Source organism: Microtus oregoni, unplaced genomic scaffold, assembly GCF_018167655.1.
Source record: "Microtus oregoni isolate MIOR12 unplaced genomic scaffold, Mior012 000012F_ref0000307, whole genome shotgun sequence".
Lineage (NCBI taxonomy): Eukaryota > Metazoa > Chordata > Mammalia > Rodentia > Cricetidae > Microtus > Microtus oregoni.
The window spans coordinates 50,302,074-50,321,464 of record NW_024543071.1 but is presented as its reverse complement, the minus strand read 5'-3'; the positions used below and the strand labels follow the sequence as shown (position 1 = coordinate 50,321,464).

At 54.1% G+C, this 19,391-nt stretch overlaps 1 protein-coding gene across 2 annotated transcripts; it reads left to right on the top strand.

The window, feature by feature from the left end:
- Window positions 1-11,657: 11,657 nt before the first annotated feature.
- Rcor2 (REST corepressor 2) lies at window positions 11,658-19,350 on the top strand. 2 transcript variants are annotated; one of them, XM_041662201.1, is made up of 13 exons: window positions 11,658-11,715; window positions 13,137-13,375; window positions 14,051-14,107; window positions 14,380-14,460; window positions 14,676-14,728; window positions 14,817-14,978; window positions 15,089-15,213; window positions 15,305-15,374; window positions 15,454-15,669; window positions 17,156-17,233; window positions 17,975-18,032; window positions 18,161-18,390; window positions 18,486-19,350. In XM_041662201.1, exons 2-13 carry the CDS (start codon window positions 13,249-13,251, stop codon window positions 18,798-18,800), a joined length of 1,572 nt encoding a protein of 523 aa, XP_041518135.1. In that variant the 5' UTR covers window positions 11,658-11,715; window positions 13,137-13,248; the 3' UTR covers window positions 18,801-19,350. The 2 variants fall into 2 exon arrangements, with proteins under 2 accessions (XP_041518135.1, XP_041518136.1); XM_041662202.1 differs by lacking the exons at window positions 11,658-11,715; window positions 13,137-13,375; window positions 14,676-14,728 and having other exon boundaries at window positions 14,050-14,107.
- Window positions 19,351-19,391: the final 41 nt, after the last annotated feature.

Below are 19,391 nucleotides of genomic sequence, written 5' to 3'. Positions count from 1 at the left end.
GTTTATCTAGTCTGTACTTCCTTTTCATGGATGGAAAGCAAAAGGTGAGCCGGAAGGGAGAGGTCCCAGTCTGAGACCCTTTAGCTTTTTTTTTTTTTTTGTTGTTGTTGTTTTTTGTTTTTGGAGACAGGGTTTCTCTGTGGCTTTGGAGCCTGTCCTGGAACTAGCTCTGTAGACCAGGCTGGTCTCGAACCCACAGAGATCCGCCTGCCTCTGCCTCCCGAGTGCTGGGATTAAAGGCGTGCGCCACCACCGCCCGGCCTGTTGTTTTGTTTTTTGAGACAATGTAACAGCTCTGACTGTCCTGACTGTCCTGGAACTCACCCTGTAGACCAGGCTGGCCTCAAACTCACAGAGATCCATCTGCTTCTGCCTCCTGAGTGCTGGGACCAAAGACAAGCGCCACCTTTAACTTTTTAAAAAGTAAGTAATCATTTCTTTATTTATTTGATGTGTTTGAGACAGGGTCTCACTGTGGTGCCCAGGCTGACCTGGAGCTCACAGGGAGCCACACACCCCTGCCAAATGCTGGTAAAGATTAAAAGTGGGCACTGCACCACACTCAGCTTCCTGCACCTTTTGCTAAAGTTCAGTTGTTGTTGTCTGTGTGTTATATAGATACGCCACAGTGGACATGTGGAGATCATGGGGTAACTTTGGAATTGGTTTCCTTTCACTGGGATCCCAAAGGTCTAACCCAGATTGTAAGCCATAAATGGCAAGAGCTTTTACCCCGAGCAGTCTCAGGAGTACCTGTTTAGGAGACGGGGTCTCCTGTGTCTGTGGCTGGCTTCAAAGTTGGTGTGTTACAAAGGATGACCTTGAACTCCTGGACGCCAGTCTGCCCCTCCTGGTCCTGGAATGCTTGTTTAGTTCTCTGTCCTGTTATCTCTGTGTAGAAACTGTCACCCTCTCCAGTGATTTGCTAGATTGGCTGGCAAAAGCCAAGCAGCACACACCAGGGGCTTAACCCACAGACGTCTGTTCATTGTCTTCCAGTTCTAGGACTGCAAAGTCAGGGCACTGTCAGGGCCGAGAAAAGAGGCGCTGAACTGCCTTTCTCCTTGGGTTCTAGAGGAATGCTATCATGGTCGTGTCTTACCGTGTGCTTCTCGTAGGGCTCGCCTGAGTCCTACCACCACCTCCCTTAGAAATATTTACTTATGGGGCTGGAGAGATGGCTCAGTGGTTAAGAGCATTGCCGGCTCTTCCAAAGGTCCTGAGTTCAATTCCCGGCAACCACATGATGGCTCACAACCATCTGTAATGAGGTCTGGTGCCCTCTTCTGGCCTCTTCAGAATATTGTATGCATAATAAATAAGTAAAATATTTAAAAAAAAGAAATATTTACTTATGAGATAAGTAGATAGATATTTAATCCCAGCACTCGAGGGGGCAGAGGCAGGCAGATTTCTGTGAGTTAGAGGCCAGTCTGGTCTACAGGACAAGTTCCGGGACAGGCTCCTTAGCTACTTGAAACTCTGTCTAAAAAACCAAACCAAAAACAAAACAAAACAACAACAACAAAAAAGAAATATCTGGGCTGTAGAGATGGCTCAGAGGTTAAGAGCACTGACTGCTCTTCCAGAGGTCCTGAGTTCAATTCCCACCAGCATGGTGGCTCACAACCATCTGTAATGATATTTGGTACCCTCTTCTGCCATACGTGCAGACAGAACACTGTATACATAATAAATAAATAAATCTTTAAAAAGAGAAAAATACCTTTTGTCTGTTTGTATGCTAGGGTTAGGAGGGCATTGCCACAGTGTAAGTGTGGAGGTCAGAGGACATGTAGAAGCTGGTTCTCTCCACTATTTGGGCTCTGGAAATTGAACTCAGGTTCCCAGACTTTGTGACAAGCGTCCTTGCCAGATGAGCCACCTCACCAGCCCTACATCCTTCCCAGTGATCCTAATTTGACTGCTTTCGCTTCTGAAAAGACTAGCTCTACAGGTGAGGTATGGTGGCTGTCCCGATAACTTCTGCCAAGTTGACTTAACATCATCTAGGAAGAGGGACTAGCAACTGGGGAATTGCCTAGATCAGACTCAACTGCAGGCAGGTCTGCGGGGAAATTTTCTTGATTAATGATTGATGTTGGGAGAGTCCAGGCCAGTATGGTGGCACCACCCCTGGGTATGACCAATGTTCTGTGGCCTCTGTTTCGGTTCCTGCTTTGAGTCCCTGCCCTGACTCTCCTCTGTGGTGAATGGCCTGAGGGTGGTGAAATGAAAAGAGCCCCTTTTACTCCCCAACCTGCTTCTGGCCATGTTTTTATCACAACACAAGCCTAACAGGCGGGTAGTGTGCTTGTAAAATCCCATCGTGGGATCAAGGCCAGAGGACTGGGAATGTAAGAGTAACCTCCCTTGTCTCAAAAAAAAAAAAAAAAAAACAGTAATTCCCTCTACCCCTGTCCTACAAGACAGGGTTTTTCTGTGTAAACTCACACTCCAGGCTGGCCTCCAACTAAGAGACCTGCCTGCCTCTGCCTCCTGATTCCTGGAATACAAAACATTGCCCAACAGTCCCTGCTGGTGCAATACTGTTTGTTTGTTTTTTTTCTTTTTTAAAATATTTATTTATTTAATATGTATGCAATATTCTGTCTATGTGTATGACTGCAGGCCAGAAGAGGGCACCAGACCTCATTACAGATGGTTGTGAGCCACCATGTGGTTGCTGGGAATTGAACTCAGGACCTTTGGAAGAGCAGTCAGTGCTCTTAACCTCTGAGCCACCTCTCCAGCCCCTGTTTGTTTTTTCAAGACAGCGTTTCTCTACGTAACTGCTCTGGCTGTCCTGGAACTTACTTTGTAGGCCAGGTTGGCCTTGAATTCACGGAGATCCACCTGCCTCTGCCTCCTTCCTGAGTGCTGGAATTAAAGGCAAGCAACATCTTGACCAGTTTGATTTTTAATTCTCCTGCCTCCAAATCCTGGGATTACAGTAATGTGCCACCATGCCTAGTTTAATGCGGTGCCAGAGATCAAGTTTGGGACTTAATGAATATCAGACACTCTCTCAACAGAGCTAAGATAACTAGCCCCAAGACCAGAATTTTGGAGGAAGTGTGGTTACTGGGGGTCACCTGACACAGTACCTTCCCTGTAATACTGCCTGTCTGTATGACGGGTGTGTGTGTGTGTGTGTGTGTGTGTGTGTGTGTGTGTGTGTGTTGGAGACTGTCCTCTTCAGTGTCAGGCTTAGGCTTGGGACCCACAGCCATGCCCACAGGTGAATAAAGATTTCCCCGAGGGACCCAGTAGTGAACCTGCAGAGACATGTAACCCAGCATAGAGAGGCAAGCTGAGGGATGGTGGGATGTCTATAGGTGCGGTCCAGTCATTCACTTAACAAATGCTGCTCATCCACTACCTCCCCAGGCCCACCTCCTCACTGGCACAGTCTTTGCCAGCGGATATTGACTGGCACCGGGCCCGGAGACTGCTGATGGGGACTCTGCTCTGCAGCTTGCTTCAGCAAGAAAGGCTGCCAGGAGGGATTAGTAATGTCTGCCACCGGCATGAAATGGGATGGCAGGGAGGCAGATGGAGGGAAAGAGGCCAGACACAGCCAATGAGGCACAGAAAGACAGCGACTTTAAAGGGGACATCCAGGGTCTGCATAAGATGAACCGTGTCTTCTCCAGGATTCCTGCGTTAAAGTCCTAAATCTCAGCACCTCAGAAGGTGACCACATCAGAGATAGGCTGTTTTGTGCTGTTGTGCGTTTTTATGTATTTATTTATTTGTTTGTTTTTGAGACATGGTTTTTCTATGTATCCCTGGCTATCTTAGAACTCACTATGTTGACCAAGATGGCCTCAGACTCAAAGATATCTGCCTTTCTCTTCCTCCCAAATGCTGGGAGTAAAGGCTTGTGTGTGTTTCAAAAGCATGCCCTGCTTTAATTGTTTTTATTACATTTTTAGTGTGTGCGTTGCAAAACGTGGTGGAGTTGGTTCTCTCCTTTTAATGAAGTGGGTCCTGGGGATGGAATTCAGGTTGACAGGCATTGTCCATTGAACCATCTCACCAGCCCCTGTTAACCTGTTAATGTTTCTGTTTCTTTTCTTTTTCTTTTTGGTTTTTCGAGACAGGGTTTCTCTGTAGCTTTGGGGCCTGCCCTGGAACTAGCTCTTGTAGACCAGGCTCGCCTTGAACTCACAGAGAGCCGCCTGCCTCTGCCTCTAAGTGCTGGGATTAAAGGCGTGTGCCACCACCTCTCAGCAATATTTGCGTTTCTAAACAGAGTCTCAAGCCAGGTGGTGGTGATGTACACTTTTAATCCCAGTATTTAGGAGGCAGAGGCAGGTGAATCTCTGAGTTCAAGGACAGCCTGGTCTACAGAGGGAGTTCCAGGACAGCCAGGGCTACGTAGAGAAACCCTCTCTTGAAAACATAAACAAATAAGCAAATAGGGCTGGGCAGTGGTGGCGCACGCCTTTAATCCCAGCACTCGGGAGGCAGAGGCAGGCGGATCTCTGTGAGTTCGAGACCAGCCTGGTCTACAAGAGCTAGTTCCAGGACAGGCTCCAAAACCACAGAGAAACCCTGTCTCGAAAAACCAAAAAAAAAAAAAAAAAAAAAAACCAAAAACAAAAAGAGCTCAAAGCCAGTCTCTGCTATATAGTGAGTTCAAGCTGTCCTGGGCTATTTGAGACCCTTTTTAAAAAAAAAAACAAACAAAAAACAACAGAAGAGAAGAAAGAATGAAGGTAGATAGACAGACAGACAGAATAATGACCCGGAACTTTGACTGTGCTTTGGCATCAGTTCCCAACCCCTCTCCTCATCAAGCCAATGATCTGTAGGTGACCTGAGACCTGGGCTTCTCACCTGTGACAGAGTTTCTGGGAGAGTGGCAAAGAACTCAGGGCCCGCTGCACACGGTGGTTGGTATTTATAAGCTTTCAATTCTCTTGCTTATTCATTCACTAATCTATTCAATAATAGTTATTGAGTGCCCGCTGTGTACTTCTGCTAATTAGGGCCTGGGAATGGAGTGTGAAAAGCTAACTAATAGGCTCTTCTTATTTCTATGATTATTGCAAGTCTCTGCCTTCAAAGCAGCTGCTGGTGTGTTGGTGGGTAAGAGCAAGCTTGTCCCTGAGGTGACCAGGGACCTAGCAGTGTAGTCTGAGGGCTGAGAAGGGTCCAGGCAGTGAGAAGCTGAGGAGGGATTTCCTGGGGAGGCAAAGCCCTCGGCAGGCTCTGTTGAACCTACTTTGTATCTCTGTCACCATTGTCTGATCTTGGAAGCTAAGCAGGGATGGGCTTGGTTAGTACTGGGATGCGGATGCGAGTGTCTACCTTGTGGCACTTGCTGTGGAAACCAGTAAGGAGCTGAAGGGGCTCAGGTGGGGAAGATAGCTGCCTCTCTGGCTGAGCTCATGGTAAACCAGTCAGCCGTGAGTGTTGAAACAGAAAGGGTGCAGATACACCTGAGTTACATTTGGAGGATTTGTTAGTCAGCTAGCCTGCAGGAAGCACTGGGGCTCATGCTGAGAGTGACAAGGTTGCTTGGACAGTTACATTGTTTCTGAGGTGGCAGAGAATGGAGATTTCCAATGAGAAAGAGGTTCAGACGTTTAGTGGTTTCTTGGGTTGGCCCAAGGGCTCAATGTCACTAAGAAACCAATGTTATTCTATCTCATCAGGGTGCCCTTGAATCTGCTGCCTTTATTCTCCCCTCCCTCTTCCTTTCCTTTTTTGTGCACATATATGTGTGCGTATATAAAGGCTAAAGGTCAGCAGTGTGTCTCATCCTCAATTGCTCTCCAATTAATTTTTTATTTTTTTTATTTATTATTTTTTTTGATTTTTTGAGACAGGGTTTCTCCATAGCTTTTGGTTTCTGTCCTGGCACTAGCTTTTGTAGACCAGGCTGGCCTTGAACTCACAGAGATCCGCCTGTCACTGCCTCCCGAGTGCTGGGATTAAAGGCGTGCACCACCACCGCCCAGCCCAATTAATTTTTTAAATTTTTATTTATTTTATGCATGTGGTGTTTTGCCTATGTCTGTCCACTACATGCTGGCAGTGCCCTTGGAGGCCAGAAGAGGGCATAGAATACCCTAGAACTGGAGCTGTGAGCTGCCATGTAGGTGTGGAAATCGAACCCAGGTTCTCTGGACGAGTAGACTGTGCTTTTAACTCCAGCCCTTCTAACTTATTTTGTTTTTTTGAGACAGGGTTTCTCTGTAGCTTTGGAGCCTGTCCTGGAACCAGCTCTTGTAGACCTGACTGGCCTTGAACTCACAGACATCCTCCTGCCTCTGCCTCCCGAGTGCTGGGATTAAAGGTGTGCGCCACCACCGCCCGGCACTCAGCCTGCTTTTTATGCCACCCAGGACAACCAGCCCAGGGGTGATACCATCCGCAGTGATTGAGCTCTCAACCATTAATCAAGAAAATGTCCCCCACATATTGACATGCCTACAGGTCAATATAACGGAGGCATTTCCTCTGTTGAGGTTCCCTCTTCCTAGCCTAGATGACAACAGCTTGTGCTAAATTGACAAACAACCAAACAGAAATCCACAGGACACTCTTTTTTGGTGTGTGTGTGTGTGCTTATATGTGTGTGTGCGTGTGTGTGTTTGTGCCACACTGAGATTGTGGGGACCTGAGGACAACTTGCTAGACTCAGCGTTCTTTGTTGTTGTTTCGTTGTTTTTTCTTTTGTTTGTTTTGTTTTGTTTTTGGGTCTCCTGAAGCCTGAACTCAGGTCTCCAGACTTGGTTGCACACTCCTTTACCCATTGAGCCAGCTTGCTCTTTTGTTTTTGGGACAGGATAATGAGAAGCAGGGGACTCACTTAACCAGGCTACATTTTAGGAAGATCATTCAGCTGTGAAATAGTAGCCAGGTTAAGAGAGTATAGAAAGACGGCTTAGCGGTTTGAAGGCCAGGCCACTCTTGCAGAGCATCTGAGTTCCCTTCCCAGTACCCATACGTGGGTTCACAACCGACTGTAACTCCAGCCCTAGGGGAACTGAGGCCATCTTCTGGCCCCCTGAGGGCACAGCATACATATGGTGCACAGACAAACACGCAGCCAAAATACTCATAAAACAAAAAAGAAATAGAAATGAGATGTGTGGAAGATTAGAAGAGGGAAAAGAGGCAGGGAGGCTGGAAAGTGGGGAAGGGGCATCAACAGCAGTGCTGGAGAATGAGAACCTGGAGGGGAGAGGGATGGCAGACAGCTCGTGGCAAATACTTCATGGTCAGTTTTGCCCTGGGCAGAGGGCTGGGTGGGGGATAGTGCTGGGGCTGCTCATAGCCTAGACGGTAGCGTTGGAGCCTGGGGAGTTGAGGGACTCAGAGTCCCAAGGACTAACCAGTAAGGCTTTGGAGACTGGTGTCCAGTGTGTCCAGGGCAGAATGACCACCCTGCTCAATGTCTTTGGCATTTAGAGATAACCACACTACTGGTGACCTTGGCAATAGCCTCTATGGGGTGGCACTGCTTGGACTGGGGAGTGAGTGGGAGGTGAGGGCAAGGATAGGTGTGTGTGAACCACGAAGAACCCCTTCCGGAAGCCCTGCCTGGGGGACGGGGACAGTGGTAGCTTTAGCTGGAAAGGGAAGCTATAATAATGGAGGCTGGAGAGAGAGGTGAAGAGGGTTTGGCTGGGGTGAGGCTAGGCAGAGGGGGCCTCGGGAGTGAGAGGCAGAGCAGAATACATCCTTTGGCAGTCGATTGGAGGGGCTGCCCCTGGGGCACATGGATGGATGGGCCAGGTTGGTGTGTGCAGGGTGGGTAAGGTACCTGGGGCTCCAGGTAAGGCTCTGGGGATGGTGAACAGACCTGTTTGATTGGACAAGGCAAGGCTAGAAAGCCCCTCCAAGTACCAGGCTGGGCAAGATTTGCACGAGGACAATAGGGAACCATGGGGGGGTTATTGAGCAGGAGTGGGCCCTGAAGGAAGACACTGTCTCCAGCTCCACATTTATCAGGGAGTGATAGTGTCAGATAGGCAGGGACCTAGGTTGTTGGTTAAGTCTGAAGGGAAGCTGCAGGTTGTCCGATGTCAGAGGAGCTTCTTGAACAGAGGTCTAACCCTGGAGTCCTTCTGTGGATCCAGTAGACCAGTGGTGATGGCCTTAAGCTGGTCCACAGGGTATGGGCTGCCTCGTGCAGCAGTAAGCTAAGGCCTGTGGGGGTGCTGGGTTAGCTGGATGCTAAACCACAAGGAAACCAATATAGAGGGATGTGCTTGCTGCATTCCACCTGAGACGTTATTGGATCCTCTTAATAATTGATGAGGTGAAAATTATTCCCTTTTACGAGTGGAGGAGAAGAGGGTCAGAGAGGGCAAGTCTCTCACATACGGCCACATGGCAAGCAAGAAGGAGAACTGGAGTCACCCTGCATTGGAGTTCTCTGGCTTGCTCTCAGCAGCTCTGAGGTGGGGCTTACTGCGGATGGATCTGAGCTTCAGTGACTCCCATGACCCAGGGTAGGTGGGTAGGCACCAAAGGCCAGATAACCAGTCCAGGAGCTTTGTTCCTCTTGGTGCCAGGCTCAGCCTCCTTGGGAGGTCACTCATGCCCTGGTCAACGTGGGTCTCCTCTGGTCTGGACTGCCGCCGCCAGAGGGCGCATCTGTTGCCCAGGTGAGGGTGAGGGGCATCCACTCCTCAAAGCTTCTGGAACCCTAAAAGCTTCCAGGAGCTGGAAGCTGCCTCTTGTGCTCTGGGAGGTCCCTGCCGCTTTCCTGTCAACGAAGACCATTTAAACCCTTTCCTCCTAGCTCTGCAGATGCTAGGCTCGAGGTATCAGATCTCCTCGGCCCCGGGGGCCAGGAAGCCTGGGGTCCACCTCTCAGACTTCATAGCTACTTCTGCTTGGCCCAGAGCCTCCTTTAACCTCTGAGAAGAGGTGGTGCCAAACCTCTCAGCATTTTTTTTTTTTTTTTTTTTTGCACACTGGGGGTGGGATGGGTGTTGCTGCAGAGAGTGGTGATCACTAATAGGGCTCAGAGATGGAGAGGAAGCACCCTGGGTCCCCAGTAAGCCAGAGGTCCCTAGGGGACACAGAGGGCTCTGAAGGAGGCATTCCTGTCTGAGCAGCATTGAAGGGGCTAGGGAGAACTTCCTGGGCTCCTCCCATAGGTTACCTCTCCTACCCACCTCGTCCGAAGGGGAGAAGTCCCGTGTCCCCCCCCCCCCCCCAACTTGCTCAACCAGGTTTCTGCCTGGGTCCTGCCGCCCTCCTCCCTCCACTCTAGGCTGCCTTCCTCCCCAAGTTTAGCCCCTTGGCTGTGGCCACTGAGGGCCTGGCGAGGGTCCCAGGCACCACACCACAGCAGCCAGCCTCCAGCCTCTGCCCCGGACAGTCCCAGTCTGTCTGGCAGGGCTGGCAGATTAGGGATTGGCTGGAGCTGCCCCCGCCTTTGAGAGGAGGGGAGGCCCGGTGGCTCACCCAAGGTCACCCTTCCTTTCCTTTCCCAGCATCCCTGTTCAACCCTGTCCCTCTGCCTCACCTTGAAGAGGGAGGAGGCAAGATGCCCAGCAGGTCTAGCACACAGAAGCCCAGCTAAGGGAAAAGACTGTGGGCTTCTGTTGCCTGTTCTTCCCTCCAGCCAACGCTGAGCGCCTGCTGTATGCTAGGCTCTAAGAACACAGCCGTGAACACAATGACCCAAGCTATCAAGCACGTTTGTGTCTGTGAACCAAGTGGTAAATTAATGAGTTCTGGGCTGGCTGGGCCAAAGCAGGCTTTCCTGGGGGATCTGAGGGCCCAGGAGTCTTTCAGGGCCTGGGCAAGGGAGGCAAGCCTCAGGCAGAGGCCTGTATGGGGCCAAGCTGGGCCCTAGTTCTCTCAGCAGGACTGCTCAGGGGACAAATGTGCCTGACTGTGGGCTTGGGCTTGCTGTGAGGCAGCCTGTGCCCTGGCTTGCATCCCTGAGAAGAAGGCAGGGAGCTGTCGTGTTCGCCTTCCCTCCCTGAGGGCCAAGAGTGGAAGCTCATCCGTCAAAATGGCGGGAGAGCATTCCCGGGAGACCTGCGCTCTCTCGCCAAGCTTGCAGGTGGCCTCAGGGAGGTGATGGACCCGGTTCTAGCAGCTTGTGTCTGTGCTTCCTCAGGCTGCATGAGAGGAGGGGCTGGCCCCTGGCTGCCTCTTTCCCTTATCACATCCCATATTCCTGGCCACGTGGCACCTCTGCACCCCACATCTGAGGGAAGAAGATTCCTGACCTTAGGACTTGGGGAACTAGAGAAAGGTGGGTGGGACCTGGGGTACCGTGGGGACTGAGTCCTGTGGCATAGCCACACCCTACAGCCCTAGGGCTGCAGGGAGGGGGTGCTGTCTCTTTAAGAGCCTCCAGGCTGCTAGGAGCAGATGGCCAGACCGGCCAGGGCCCCTTGTCCTTTGTGTGCCTTCGCACAAAAGAGGGGGCCAGTTGGGGAGGGGGCGGCTGCAGCAGGTGGGAGGGGTGGGGCCTTGTCCCTCCCCTGAACCCTTGCAGCTTGGGGCTGAAATTGATCACTTGGAACCAGCCACCTCTCTGCGCCCTGTGGCCCCCACAGTTGTCCCTAAACTCTTCTGATGCCCCCACTGTGTTGTGTCTTACCTCCTTGGCAGAAGGCTCACATCAGGGCTTCCAGACAGCTCCCTTACCTCAAAATAATAATAAAACCTCCCTGCCCTGCCCCCACCCCAGAGTAGGATCTTCCTTTGGTGTGTGGGGTGGAGTGGGTGGGAGGGGGTCCAGGCTGGCTTCAGGGATGAATGAGAACAGAGTTGGGTCCTAGCGTATGGGAGAAGTGGCTATAGGACAGAAGGGAAGCCAGTGGCTTGGGATCCTCGCTAGGCCTTGTGCTAAGGCCCGTGGGGCAGCCCTGGTGGAAGGAGACAAGAACTAAGCTTGAGGTTTGAGGCCTGGCTACCCCAGGCCTAGAGCCTAGGAGCCTAGGTTCTAGAATGGAAGGAGACAAGTGGAGGATGGGGACCCAAGGGAAGTCTTGACTAATGGTCGCCATAAGCAAGGAATCTGCCATCATAGCAGAGTGTGCTGTGCACAGCGGTCACCAGCTAGGCAAAGGCATAGAAATAGGAACACCTCCCTAAAGAGTAGCTTGGTATAGCCCCCTGCCACTGGTTTCTAGGGTTCACCAGGAGTCACTTTGCTTCTTGGAACAGACCCTTTCAGGTCAGATAGCCTCAGGTTCATTCATTTTCTCTTTGTCCCAGATCTCCCCATCCTGGGGCTTGATGCCCAGCTCATGATTTAAGGGGAGGAAAAAGGTCCTATAACTCTGGCCCGAGGTGTGGCGGGCAACGTGGCCCGATAGTGTTAAAGTCGGGTGGGGTAATGTCTGCCTCTGCCAGCCTAGGGCAAGGAACCCCCAGGAACAGGACACCCCAGCCAGGTCGTGGCCTGACCGCAGGACCCCGGCCGGTCGGCCACAGCCAGTGGATGGGGGCGGGGATCCCCGGTTGGGGCCAGGGCTGCTTCTAAATTTAGGAATCTGATTACAGAGTGGCCAAGGAAGGGAAGGGAGAGGAGGGTGCGAGTGCAGGCTCGGCTCGATCTGGGCATAGCGGGGTGTGCCTGGATAGAGGCGTGTCCAAGGAGTCCGGGGCTCCCCGTGGGAGGGGCGGCGGGCGGGGGCTTGGGCCTGTGTGCGTTGCAGCACGTGCCCCAGGCGGCGGGGACGGGCACGGGCGCAGCTCGCAGGCTTCGAGCTGCTGCCGGTGAGTGCGCTGGCTCTTTGTGTGCCTGGCAGGGTGGCTGGGTCTGGCTTTGAAAGTCTCTGCCCACCCCCTCCCCCAACTCCGTCTGTGCCTCCCAACCGGCTTCCCTGTCTGTCACTCTGCCCGTGCCTGTCCGGGGGGAGGGGGGGATGCTGCTTCCAGCTGGGGTGACAGTGAATCCAGTGGGGAATTTGCCCCCTTCAGCCCAGACCTTGCCCTGTAGCTTTCATGTCCATTCCTCTTTGGTACCACCGACTTGGGGTGCAGACTGCAGCAGTTAAGAGACACTAGGGTGACCCCTGGGGACCCAGAGATCCCGCAGAAGTCAGGTTCTGGCCCAGTAGCTCTTGGAGAAATTCATCTCGCGCCTGTCCGGCCTCCCATCCGCTTTGGCCCCCAAGGGCGCATGAAGGGGGGGGTCCCCCTGCGGAAGGGGGGGCAGGGAGTTCCTTGGCAGGAAGAGAAATGGAAGGAAAAGCTGGGCTCCACCCGGGCGGGCGGACAGGCGGCCTCTGGGCCCCCGGGGCAGACCACAGTAATCGGAGCCCACTAGTGTGTGGAGCCGGTGTGCTTGTGGGTGGGGCTGACCCCGGGGCTTCTCCTGGGGGACACTGAGGTCTACCCCACAAGGGCCAAATCAGAGAGCTCAAAGACGCGAGGGGCGCTCCCTGGGGGGGGTACGCGCGCCCCATCCTGGTCCTGACCCCACCCCCTGGAGGTCTAGCCCCGGCCCTAGGCCCCGCCTCCCGGGCCCTCCCTCCCACCCCAGGGCCAGATGTTCAGCTGGCGGAGGCATCGACTGGGGGAGGGGTGCTGAGGCCGCAGCCGGCACTACTTCCCTGCCAGCAGCTTCATTGTGTGCGCGAGGAGCGAGCGGCGGCGGAGAGCGGGCGAGTGAGCGGCGGTAGCGCGAGCGCGGCGGGGCGAGGAGCGCGCCGGGGAGGGTGCGAGGCGGCGCCCGCGGCTGCGCTGCGCCCGCCTCCCGGCAACTCTGCTCCAGCGCCGCACGCCGTGCGCGCCGTCCCGGCGCCGGGGCCCCCGCGGGCTGGAGTGGCTGTCGTGGGGTCCGGACGGGCAGGATCCCACCAGTGGGGACTGGGCATCCTCGGCATAGCCGAGGGGCGCGGAGCCCGCAGCGGCGGCCACTGCGCGGCAGCCCTCGCCGGCCGAACGGCGTGAGCAGGCGCGCGGCGCGGCTCCTGGGCTCCCCGAGGGCAGCGCGCCCCGACTCCTCCCGGGGGAGCCCCAACCCCGAAGGGCGCACGGAGCAAGTGTGCCCCCGGCCGCATCGTCCCCCACGTACCCCCACTTCTTCATAAACTTTTCTGCGGTCCTCGCCCGTGGGGGTCGCAGCGCTAGGGCAGCCCTCCGGGGCCCCGACCTCTCGGACCCTAGCCACGCTGACCTCCCGCTTCTCATAGCCTCAGTGGCGACCTCTCCAGGTCGGGTCGGGCGCTGCACTCGAGGCAAGCGCGGCAAGCTCCGACGCTCTCCAAAGGCTCCCGCGCCCCCCCGGGGCAGCCGGGTGGGGTAATGCCCTCGGTGATGGAGAAGCCCAGTGCGGGCTCCGGGATCCTGTCCCGAAGTCGGGCCAAGACGGCACCCAACGGCGGACAGCCGCACTCGGAGGATGACAGCAGCGAGGAGGAGCACTCGCACGGTGAGCCCGGTGGCCTAGGGTTAAAGGCGCGCTGGTCCGGGGAGGAGACACGGAAGGTGGGGAGGGGGAGAGTTGCAAACCACAGATGGTTTCTGCCGCTCCTGAATTGCAGCCTTTGCTTTCTCATGCTTGGGGCTACCGGCACCGGGAATCCACAGCCTGGGCCGCTGCCCACCCACCTCCCCTTTGCCCTCCGTTGCTGAGGGAGCTTATAGGGTGCCTCACTTGGATGGATTGGGTCCCTTATTTCTTGCCACCTTGCAGGGGACTGAGGTCTGATTGGGCCAGGGGCTGGAAAGACACCTACCTCCATGCGGAGCTGTGAAGCTCATGTGGTGGGGAGGAGCCCAGGGCTCCCCGCAAGGATGAGGTCCAGGTCTAGGGGCAACCCTCCAAGCCTCCACCCCCCAGCCAGAACAAAGCACTTTGCTCTGGCCTGGCCTTTAAAACTGTCCTCTTAACCCCCTCCCCCCATGGCCATGACTAGGCAGGGTCTCTCTCCCAGTCCCCTCTGTCTCGGAGGGTAGCTGGGGTGGGGGGGACTACCAGGGAAAAGTGAGTTTCCTGGGTGGTGGGGGCCCTGAGTGGCCAGAAAGAACTCCAAATCAGCCACCTCCCCCGCCATATCCTCCCCCCACTTCCCTGGAGTCTTGACTGCCTCCCCTGGCTCCACAGACAGCATGATCCGTGTTGGAACCAATTACCAAGCAGTAATTCCGGAGTGCAAGCCTGGTGAGTGGCAGGACAGACATGGAGGGAGGGGTGGAGGCTGATGGCTTGGCCTGCAGCCCCACCTGGGAACTCTTGGCTGGCTCCTGCTTGAGGGACAGGCGGTGGGCGGGGTGGGTGGCCCCGTGGCACTGTTACTTTTCCTGCTCTGCCTTCCTGTCTGGGTCTCTGCTCCTCCTTCCCTTCTGGGCCTCACCTCCCAGCTTGACTGTGTTGCTCAGTGGTCTCCTGCCCCTGTGAATGCCACAAGGCTAATTCTCTCTTCTGCCTTTCAGAGAGCCCCGCGCGCTATAGCAACAAGGAGCTGAAGGGGATGTTGGTGTGGTCCCCCAACCACTGTGTATCAGATGCCAAACGTGAGTGGGGTGTGCCCCGGTCAGGCCCAATCTTGGGAGCAGGGCTTCAGCCCTGCCTTAGAAGTGGGCTGTTAGTCCCACCTACATGGAAGTCTGGTAGGAGCACAGCCTAGGAGCTTGAGATCAGCCTGGGCAATAGAAAGGGGCTATAGGCTGACAAGAGGCCCTTGCTTTGAGGGGCTTACCCTCTGTGACCCCACTCCTTCCCCCTGCAGTTGACAAGTACATTGCCATGGCCAAGGAGAAGCATGGCTACAACATTGAGCAGGTGGGCTGGAGGTCCTGAGGGATGGGAGTGGGACAGGGTAGAGCAGCACCGGGGTGGCAGAGCCTGAGCTGCCCCTGTCCTGGGCCAGGCACTCGGCATGCTTCTGTGGCATAAACACGATGTGGAGAAGTCGCTGGCTGATCTAGCCAACTTCACCCCCTTCCCTGACGAGTGGACGGTCGAGGACAAGGTGCTGTTTGAACAGGCCTTTGGATTTCATGGCAAGTGCTTCCAGCGGATCCAGCAGATGGTAAGTCTATGCCCATGGTCCATTGAGTGCTCCTCAGCCCTTCAGTCAGAAACAGCTTCCCTGGGGCCAGAGTCTCAGGTGGACTCCTGTTTCTGGCCTTGCTTCCCCAGCTACCTGACAAGCTGATTCCCAGCCTGGTGAAGTATTACTACTCTTGGAAGAAGACCCGAAGTCGAACTAGTGTGATGGACAGGCAGGCCAGGCGGCTGGGTGGCCGCAAGGACAAAGAAGACAGGTGGGGGTGGGGGTTGCTGGTAGGGGGCAGGGGGCTGACAATATTTTGGGTTGGGCCTCGCCTCATTTCCTCCCTGGCCCTGTGTCAGCAGTGATGAGCTTGAAGAGGGACGAGGGACTGTGAGTGAGGGAGAGCCAGATCCTGGAGACCCCAAGCGTGAGGTAAGGCTCCTAGCTGCTCTGCCCTGCCTACCCCTCAACTTGGCCTCAGAAGTACACAGTGTTCTTTATTTCCCTTCAGCCTCTGCCATCTCGACCTCTGAATGCACGGCCTGGTCCTGGGAAGAAGGAGGTTCAGGTATCTCAGTATCGCCACCACCCACTTCGAACTCGGAGACGTCCACCCAAGGGCATGTACCTGAGTCCTGAAGGCCTCACGGCGGTGTCGGGAAGCCCAGACCTCGCTAACCTCACACTCCGAGGTCTCGACTCACAGCTCATCTCTCTTAAGCGCCAGGTGGGGGCCCAAGGAAAGGGGGCCATGCAGAGGGGATCATCAGCTTCCGAGACCTGTGTTGGGGCAGCTGAGGTGTAAGGGAGATGGTGCCAGTGCTAAACTTGACTCTCTGCCACCGTCAGGGACTCAGGATAGCTTGACATTCCTTTCTGGTGTGTGTGTACGCGCGTACGTGCGTGCACAGGTGTTCACGTGTGTATGGTAGGTGCATGGGCATGTGTGCCTTGGTGTTCATGTAGTTGTTTCTACCTTTACGTGAGTTCGGGGAGCAAGCTTAGGTTGTTGGGCTTTGTGGCAAGCACTTTTACCTGCCTGTCTGGGCAGCTCCCTGGTCTTTTTTGGGAGGAGTGGGGAACAGGGTCTCATGTATTCTAGGCTAATCTCAAACTAGATCTGTAATAGAGGATAACCTTGAGTTTCTGACTCTCAAGCCTCCACTCCCTCACCCCCAGTGCTGGGATTACAGGCATGTATCATCATGTCCTGTTTATGAAGTGTTGGGGATCATGCACACTGGGCAAGCAGTACCAGCTGAGCTACTTACTCTCAAGCTCTTTTAGACTTTAGACATAGGCAGGTGGCTGTCCTTGGCTACAGAGTGAAGTTGAGGCTATCTGGGGTGAGGCCTTATCTCGTTTATTTTATTCATTCATTCATTCATTCATTCATTTATTTATTTATTTTGGATTTTTCGAGACAGGGTTTCTCGTAGTTTTTGGTTCCTGTCCTGGAACTAGCTCTTATAGACCAGGCTGGCCTCGAACTCACAGAGATCTGCCTGCCTCTGCCTCCCGAGTGCTGGGATTAAAGGCCTGCGCCACCACCGCCCAGCTTATTTTATTATTTTGTGTGTGGGCAGGGGCTCACACATGCCATAGTGGAGGGCAGACAACTTGTGGAGTGGGCTCTCTCTACTAGGTAGGACCTGGGAATCAAACTCAGGTCAGGATTGGTGGCAAGCACCTTTTAGGAAGTGCAAGCTGCACTTATGTACGTGTAGACGATACGAGTGTGGGCACTGTGCCATGTGCTCACATGGTTCTCTGCTACCTTTATGAGTTCTGGGACTCAGACTCAGGTCATCAGGTTTTGTGGCGAGCACTTCCACCTGTCTGTTTCGCCCCTTGGCTTCCTAGCAAGCCCCAAGACTTGTTCTCAAATAAGAAAGCTGGGTGCTGTGGCAAGCACCAGTAGTCCCAGCACTTGGGAGGGAGAAGCAGGAGAATTAAGAGTTCAAGTCCAGTCTCAACTCTATAGCAAGTTTGAGGTCAGACTGGGCTGTGGTTCCCTCAAAAAAAAAACAAAAACAAAACAAAACAAAAAACCACCAACATGAGCAAATTGTCAGTGTCCTAAGATTTTGAAGGAGTGGGTTGGGATGGTAGAGCTCAGTGCTCTGTGGAGGGGAGGGCTGGGGCAGGGGTGGGGGCGGTGTTGGCCTCCTGGGATGCACAGTCCCATGGTCCTTTCTCCTTGGCCTCTGTAGGTTCAGAGCATGAAGCAGACAAATAGCAGCCTCCGCCAAGCACTGGAGGGTGGCATTGACCCTCTCCGCCCCCCTGAGGTAAGGCTGTTATGTTTATTTGGGTGCAAAAGGGGCTTTTCCCTAGAGGAGAACAGAAATGAGGAGGAAGCAGTATTTTTACAAAACCCTTTTCATATTGACTTGGGTGGGTGGAGTTGGACAGGGCGGACCTCACAGTGTGTGTGAGGGGGTCATAGGATAATCTGCAGGAGTCATTTCCTTTCCTGTTGTGGATCCTGGGGGTCACACTCAGGTCATCAGCCATGGAGGCAGAAGCCTACACCCTGAGGCTTCTAACCAGCCCCGATATGTATTTTAATTCATGGAGGCAGAAGCCTTCACCCCGAGGCTTCTAACCAGCCCCCATACGTATTTTAATTCATGGAGGCAGAAGCCTACATCCTCAGGCTTCTAACCAGCCCCCACATACGTATTTTAACTCATTACTTAGTTTTGGCTTTTTGAGACAGGGTTTCTCTGTGTAGACCAGGATGGCCTTGAACTCAGACTGTTTCTGCCTCCCAAATCCTGGCATTTTGAAAGATTATTTCTTTTCATGTGTGTGTTTGTCTACTGTCTTTGTAAATGTGTCCCTGCTGACCGTGGAAGCCAGAAGAGGGCGCCAGATACCCTAGAGCTGGAGTTCCAGATAGTGCTGGGAACTGACCATAGGTTCCTCTGCTGGAGCGCCAGTGCTCTTAACCACTTGACCATTTATCTATTTCCTCCCTCCCTTTATATATTTTTAGTATAATGATTATTTATATTCTTGCTTTTCAGGCGAATACCAAGTTCAATTCCCGCTGGACCACAGATGAACAACTTCTGGCTGTACAAGGTGGGTGATGGCATGGCAAGAATTGAGAACCTTAGAGACCTCTCTTACCTTTTCAGGAGCTGAAGTAGAGGGGAAATAAATAGTTCTGAGGGGCATTTACAGTTTGCTGCCCTTTTTGACCCTTGCAGCTATCCGTAGATATGGCAAAGACTTTGGGGCTATTGCAGAGGTGATTGGGAACAAGACACTGACCCAAGTGAAGACCTTCTTTGTGAGCTACCGTCGCCGCTTCAACCTGGAGGAGGTGCTGCAGGAATGGGAGGCTGAACAGGATGGGGCCCCTGCAGCTCCAGTCCCTATGGAAGAGGCCAGGCGAGGGCCTCCTGTGCCGGCCCCAGCCCTAGAAGAAGATGATGAGGTGAGAGGCAGGGGGTTGTCTTCAGAGGACAGGTGAGTCTAGGGCTGCTGAGCATGTCCAGGAGCAGCCTCCTCACCCTTTTCTCTCCCCCTCAGGTCCAGATTACATCTGTCTCAACATCAGTACCCCGATCAGTACCCCCTGCACCGCCCCCACCCCCACCACCCACCTCACTTTCCCAGCCACCTCCACTGCTGAGGCCACCTCTGCCCACAGCTCCCACATTGCTCCGCCAGCCACCTCCCTTGCAACAGGGCCGCTTCCTGCAGCCCCGGCTGGCCCCCAACCAGCCCCCACCACCTCTCATCCGCCCTGCCCTGGCTGCCTCTCGCCACAGTGCCCGCCCTGGTCCTCAGCCTCCACCTACCCTGATTGGAGCCCCCTTGGAGCCCCCTGCACCCTCAGTTTGAGCCCTGAATCCTTCACTGCCCAGAGGCTCCTGAACCCTTGGCTGGATATCTCTAGCATCACTTAAGGACAGAAGGGACTAGGGCTTTTGCCAGGTCTTTCAAAGACCCAGAGCTGCCAGTTGGCACAGCTTGGACCTGTGGGTTCTGCATGTGTTCTTGGCAGCTGAGCTTGTCAACCCCCAGCCAGGGGCTAGAGCTCAGGGCCTGCAGGAACTCTGCTTCCTGGCTGTGACTGGAATGGCTGCCTCCTTGCCTGCCTGCCGAGGGCTTGGCCTCTGGGCTACCCTTTGTGTGGGGGTAGTGACTTTAGCATGGGGGATGGGCGAGAGGACAGTTGGGGTGTTAGCTGACCTCATTCACCTTTCCCTTCTTTTAGCAATAAGTCAGGTGCACTGGGAGGGGATTGGGGTGGTGATGGCAGAGACCTGGTAGGAAGAATACTGAGCAGCTGTAGGGGCCCACTTTGTCCACCCCCAAGAAGCTTGGAGAAAGGAGGGTTGGGGACTTACACAGACATGGGTTTATTTTTCAACATTTTTAAAAAAATAAATGCAACCTCTTAATGTATGAGTCTTTATGTCTTTGTGTGGG

Coding starts and splice junctions, on each gene's coding strand:
- Rcor2 (XM_041662201.1), top strand. CDS start 13,249: ATGCCCTCGGTGATGGAGAAGCCCAGTGCGGGCTCCGGGATCCTGTCC. Junction 14,108..14,379: donor AATTCCGGAGTGCAAGCCTG/GTGAGTGGCAGG, acceptor TCTGCCTTTCAG/AGAGCCCCGCGCGCTATAGC. Junction 17,234..17,974: donor ACCCTCTCCGCCCCCCTGAG/GTAAGGCTGTTA, acceptor CTTGCTTTTCAG/GCGAATACCAAGTTCAATTC.